Source organism: Salvelinus fontinalis, chromosome 3, assembly GCF_029448725.1.
Source record: "Salvelinus fontinalis isolate EN_2023a chromosome 3, ASM2944872v1, whole genome shotgun sequence".
Taxonomy (NCBI): Eukaryota; Metazoa; Chordata; class Actinopteri; order Salmoniformes; family Salmonidae; genus Salvelinus; species Salvelinus fontinalis.
Genome location: NC_074667.1, coordinates 54,280,260 through 54,286,639, shown reverse-complemented (window position 1 = coordinate 54,286,639; position 6,380 = coordinate 54,280,260). Strand labels below are relative to the sequence as shown.

The 6,380-nt window shown below is 40.1% G+C and overlaps 1 protein-coding gene across 1 annotated transcript; it reads left to right on the top strand.

Annotated features, from left to right (window-relative positions):
* Positions 1-422: 422 nt before the first annotated feature.
* LOC129834780 (toxin MIT1-like) lies at positions 423-4,851 on the top strand. Its single transcript, XM_055900054.1, has 3 exons — positions 423-645; positions 4,308-4,433; positions 4,585-4,851. Exons 1-3 carry the CDS (start codon positions 574-576, stop codon positions 4,693-4,695), a joined length of 309 nt encoding a protein of 102 aa, XP_055756029.1. The 5' UTR covers positions 423-573; the 3' UTR covers positions 4,696-4,851.
* Positions 4,852-6,380: the final 1,529 nt, after the last annotated feature.

Here is a 6,380-nt window from a genome sequence, read left to right as displayed (position 1 = left end):
AGGCACTTCCGGGTTGGATTTCCTCAGGTTTTTGCCTGCAAAATCAGTTCTGTTATAAGCACAGACAATATTTTGACAGTTTTGGAAACTTTAAAGTGTTTTCTATCCTACTCTGTCAATTATATGCATATTCTAGCTTCCGGACCTGAGAAATAGGCAGCTTACAATGGGAACGTTATTTTTCCAATATAAAAATGCTGCCCCCTAGCTTCAAGAGGTGACAAAACAACAACAGGTTTGAGACCACTCAAAGGATGAGTATGGTAACGGTGGAGAAGAATGGGAAGAATTGGCTTCACCATAGAGAATGCCAGAGGGATATTGTCGTGTTGAGCCTCACCTTGGGGCTTCTCTTTTTTTCTCCTGAGGCAATGCTGGTGCTGAGTGACTCATTGAGACTGTGAATGGAAGGCTGGGTTTATAAACCTCTCTCCCCCTCAACACAAGAGTTTGGAGGACACCTCTCTTTCCAAGTCAATCTAACAAACACATACACACTCAGGTACACACAGCAGACACAGCATTTCTTTCACCCTGTAGAACACAGGAGCTGGAGAACTATTCTTCTTCACCATGCAGTCCAGCTGCTACCTACTATTCTGTCTACTGCTCGTGTCCCATGGCTCCTCAGCAGTCATCACAGAGGTAAGTGGAAGCCAACAGGTTTTGGGAGCCAACTACACTCTTAGAATAAAAAGGTACTATCTGGACCTTAAAGGGTTCTTTGGCTGTCCCAATAGGAGAACCCTTTGAACCCTTTTTGGTTGCAGGTAGAACCCTTAGGTTTCAGGTAGGAACCTTTTGGGAGAACCCTCTGTATAAAGGGACAGCCGAAGAACCCTTTTGGAACCCTTTGTTCTAAGAGTGTAGTTATGAGTGAATGATAATATAGAAAATGTAATATTCTGTTATGGGAAGCTTGATTTGGATGAATATGAAATTATTATTATAATTTATCAAAATCAAAATGGGGGGGTGCACAAAATGTAATAGATTCTTAGTAGATTATCTCAGTGTAATGAGAAGCCTCTCATGAAGACACAATACAGTTATAGCCTGCCTTTATAACATCATGTTTGATTTACATACATCATTATAAACTCTAGGCTGGCTATACACAGAGAACATTTGCATTATGTTGAGGCAAGTCTGCATATTTTTCTCCGTCAATGTGAGGCTAGCCAACTGTGAGATTGCCTTAGGAACTCATATTGAAGAGCACAATCCTTTCGTTATTGTTGTAAAACAAATGTTGTTATCATGTTTTTAAGTTAATATTTTACATTAACTGTGTAACCATAATAGTTCCTCTTGGTTGAAGTGTCAAATAATGTGCCAAATAAGGTTTTATTTCTCCAACATAGCTCTACCTATGTATAATGGAATAATTTTGTCAATTCATGTTCCTTGGAAAAGTTGAATGTGATGGCTTTAACAAGGAAACAGGTTTTAATATAATATTGGTACAACTTTATATAACTTAAAATAAGCTTTTGGAGTACGATGCAGGTACGTACGCACACATTGTTGCATAGTACCTATGGTACTTCAGGTACCATGCAACGTGTTTGCTATTTGTGTAGTTGCATTGTTTAATATATATACAGTACCAGTCAAAAGTTTGGACACACCTACTCATTCCAGGGTTTTTCTTTATTTGTACTATTTTATACATTGTAGAATAATAGTGAAGACATCAAAACAATGAAATAACACATATAGAATCATGTAGTAACCAAAAATGTGTTAAACAAATCAAATATATTTGAGATGTTTGATACTTCAAAGTAGACACCCTTTGCCTTGATGACAACTTTGCACACTCTACAATGTAGAAAATAGTAAAAAGAAAAGAAAAACCCTTGAATGAGTAGGTGTGTCAAAACTTTTGACTGGTACTGTATATATATAGTTTTAGCAGAATTTCCTAGGGGTTGCTAATATCTCTAGGTTTAAAAACCTGGGCAACCATTGTTTTATCAGTTTCAAAGGCGATTTGGTATCCAATCTGTGTATGGAATATAATAGATTTTTTTTAAATGCCAGAACAGTGCAGGCATAGGGATGCTAATATGAACTGAGATAGGTGCACGCAGCCATGAAACAGAAACAAATTTTCCTCAGAGACTGTCACAATAAATCAGCTCACTCCTCCCTCATCTCTCTCCTTCGTTTCATTCGAAGTGAGAGCAGTCACTCAAGTTGTTCATATCCTTCTGAGCAATTTCCGGATGTTTTTTTAGAATACTCATGATAGCCTTCATGTATTATACAGTGGGCTCCAAAATTACTGGCACCCCTGACTGGCAATGCACAAACAATGCTTTAACAAATATAAACAATATAATTATAGAGATAAACTCAAAATACCAACATGTGAGAAATGCTGTACTTTATTAATGTTTCAATGGAACCAACCAAAATCATACAATTATTTAATACAAAATACATTTGACCAAAATCAAGGTTTCATAATTATTGGCACTCCTCATTTAGTATTTAGTGCAACCACCTCTGGCAAGGATAACAGCATGGAGTGTTTTCCTGTAATGTTTGACAAGGTTAAGGAACACATTCGGAGGGGTTTTGGACCATTTCTCTATGCAGATCCTTTCAAGATCCTTCACATTCTTGGGTTTGCGCTTATCAACTGCCCTCTTCCACTCAGCCCACAGGTTTTCGATTGGATTGAGGTCCAGCGACTGAGATGGCCATGGCAGAACATTGATTTTGTTGTCACAGAACCGTTTCTGTGTGGATCTTGAGGTATGTTTTGGGTCATTGTCTTGTTGGAATGTCCACCTACGGCCAAGTCCCAACCTTCTGGCAGAGGCAACCAGATTGTCAGCCAAAATTGCCTGATACTTGGTGGAATTCATTATGCCATCAATCTTAACCAGTGCCCCTGGACCTCTGGAATTAAAACAGCCCCAAAACATCACTGACCTCCCTCCATATTTCACCGTGGGTATGAGGTGCCTCTCCTTGTATGCATCTCTGTTTCGACGTCAAACATGCCGATGCTGTATCTGACCAAAACTTTCAATTTTGGTCTCATCTGACCAGAGCGCTTTCTTCCAGTCATAATTTAAATGACATTTGGCAAACTCCAAGCACTTGCGTCTGTGTCTTGGGGTCAGAAAGGGTTTTCTTCTGGAAACCCTTCCAAAGAGCCTGTGGTTGTGGAGATGACGTCTGATTGTGCTTTTTGAAACCTGGTGACCCCAAGATGCCACCAAGGCCTGGAATTATTTCACAGTGATTCTTGGGGATTTTGTTGCTTCTCTCATCATTCTCCTCTCTATCCTGGGGGGCAAAATGCATTTGCGTCATCTATCCTTGAGGTTTTAAACTGTTCCATATCTTTTGAATTTTTTAATAATTGCCCTGACAGTGCTCAGTGGTATATTCAATTGTTTGTGGATCTTCTTGTAGCCATTACCAGATTTATGAAGGTCTACGACCATCTGTCTCTTTTGAACTGCCAGTTCTTTTGTTTTCTTCATGGTGTTGGATGACAGTGGGATATTGCATGTGTGTTACCTCATTTTTTATACCCTAGTGAAACAGGAAGTGATGTAATGGCTCAATATAGTTCCTTAAGACTTAGATACACTTAACTAAGTAGAATTTAATTTGTGGTTTAGTTTTGGTAGATGTTATTTACAATAATATTTAAGGGTGCCATTAATTGTGAAACCTTGATTGGGAGGACATTTTGAGTTTAACTCAATAATTATGTTGTTTATATTTTTTAAAGTATTGTTTGTGCATTGCCTGTCACGGCCGTCGAATGAAGAGGACCAAAGCGCAGCGTTGTGAGCGTACATATTCCTTGTTTATTAGGATGACGCCGACATAAACAATAAACAATACAAAAAACGACGTGAAGCTTAAGGCTATAGTGCCACAAACAAAGACAACTTCCCACACTGAAAGGAGGGAAAAGGGCTACCTAAGTATGGTTCCCAATCAGAGACAACGATAGACAGCTGTCCCTGATTGAGAACCATACCCGGCCAAAACATAGAAATACAAAATCATAGAATGCCCACCCCAAATCACACCCAGACCAAACCAAATAGAGACATAAAAAGGCTCTCTAAGGTCAGGGCGTGACATTGCCAGTCAGGGGTGCCAGTAATTTTGGAGCCCACTGTATAGTTGCCCAATCATTACCAACATAAATCAAGTGCTGTAGAAATGCTTTGGCTTCTAGCAATGTTCTCACTTTTAATGCCTCTCAGTTTTATTTAAAGTTTGTTTTTCTTCTTTCAACTCTATTATATTTTGTGTGATCTCTTCAGGCCTGTGAGAAGGACTCTCAGTGTGGAGGGGGGATGTTCTGTGCGGTCAGCTTATGGATCCGAAGCCTGAGGATGTGTGCCCCTATGGGACAGGAGGGAGACGAGTGCCACATCTTGAGTCACAAGGTGGGCCAGGTTCTGTACATCATATCTCACTAGTCAATCTCTCAGTCTCTACTGAAAGTTGTAACGACAGAAAGAGTCCAGATTTCCTTACAAAAGATGCCATATAACATATTCGTTCACCTACTGTATGTATTTCTGTCTCTGTTTCCAGGTTCCCTTCTTTGGCAAAAGACTACACCACACAAATCTGGCATGCATCACCACATCCGAGGGCAAATCAAAATGTCTTTCCCCGTACATGTACCAAGAATACTACCTCTGAGGACAACCACCAAAAATGCAGCTAGTGATTTATTATGCCTACATTAGCAGTTTGTAAAATAATGTTTTCAGGACATGTATTAAAGATACTTTTCAGGTTGACTTAGATTTGCAAAGGACAATTTGTTTATCCTCCTTAAAGACATGCTCTGGAACTTTGACGACTACTAAGTACATTTTAAACCTCCCGCTTTGGGCTGGATGTGTCAATGTGTACATCATACATGCATAATCTGAGTAGAATTACTCAATTAGCCATGAAATCCCTCATTTGAAGCAACTGGTTTTCTGGAAGCTGTGCTATTTCATTGCTAATTGTGTAATTCAACTCATAGATTATGCATGTATGATCTACACATTGACACATCCAGCCCAAAGCGGGAGGTTTAAAATGTACTTAGTAGTCGCCAAAGTTAAATTCTTTCTGGAAACTGACCTATGCCATTTCCCCCTAGCAATTTGAGTTCAACCAATTAGCTTCAGCCCCTTGCCATATGAGTGACATGCACGAGAGAGAGAGAGAGAGAGAGAGAGAGAGAGAGAGAGAGAGAGAGAGAGAGAGAGAGAGATAGAGAGAGAAGAGAGAGAGAGAGAGAGTGAGAGAGAGAGAGAGAGAGAGAGAGAGAGAGAGAGAGAGAGAGAGAGAGAGAGAGAGAGAGAGAGAGAGAGAGAGAGAGAGAGAGAGAGAGAGAGAGAGAGAGAGAGAGAGAGAGAGAGAGAGAGAGAGAGAGAGAGAGGAGAGGAGAGAGAGAGAGAGAGAGAGAGACAGAGAGAGAAGAGAGAGAGAGAGAGAGAGAGAGAGAGAGAGAGAGAGAGAGAGAGAGAGAGAGAGAGAGAGAGAGAGAGAGAGAGAGAAATGATTTGGTGTACATGTCTGCACATAATACGCCATTTACGGGGACATATTCCTATATGGTATCCACAACCAGGGACTTCACTCTATACCATGTTTCTAGGGCCCACAGTTTTTACTGGTCAGGAAAAATCCTGGGCCCAAAGCATGTTGTACATTTGAAATAACTGACCCTACTTCACTACTATTGTACTATTTTAGTGAAGTCAGTTAACAACAAACTCTTACTTACATTGACAGCCTAGAAACAGTGGATTAACTACCTTGTTCAGGAGTAGAACAACAGAGTTTTACCTTGTCAGCTCAGGGATTTGATCATGCAACCTTTTGGTTACTGGTTCAATACTCTAACCACTAGGCTACCTGCCACCCCAGGGTGGCTAACCCAGTGTTCCCCGGTAGGCCATCATTGTAAATAAGAATTTGTTCTTAACTGACTTGCCTAGTTAAATGAAGGTACATTTCAGGGACAGAACAACAGATTTTTACCTTGTCAGTTCAGGGATTCAATCCAGCAACCTTCCAGTTACTGGCCCAATGCTCTAACCACTAGGCTACATGCCACCCCAACAAAGCAACAAAGTAGCATCTTAGCTTCCCAATCATTTGAAGAGTTTGGGCATTTAGAGGTTAAAACAGAAAGTGCTATTTGCCACTCACTTTAACAAAGAAAGAAAGAGCTTTCTCTGTTAATAAGAGGAAGCAGGTCTCCAGAAATCCGACAGCTCTGAAATTGTGTAATTTTCTGGCTACATTTTACAGGGCATTTATTTAAAGCTCAAAGCTATAATTAGATTTGTCCGATGTTCGTTGACTCATATTAATCTCATTCT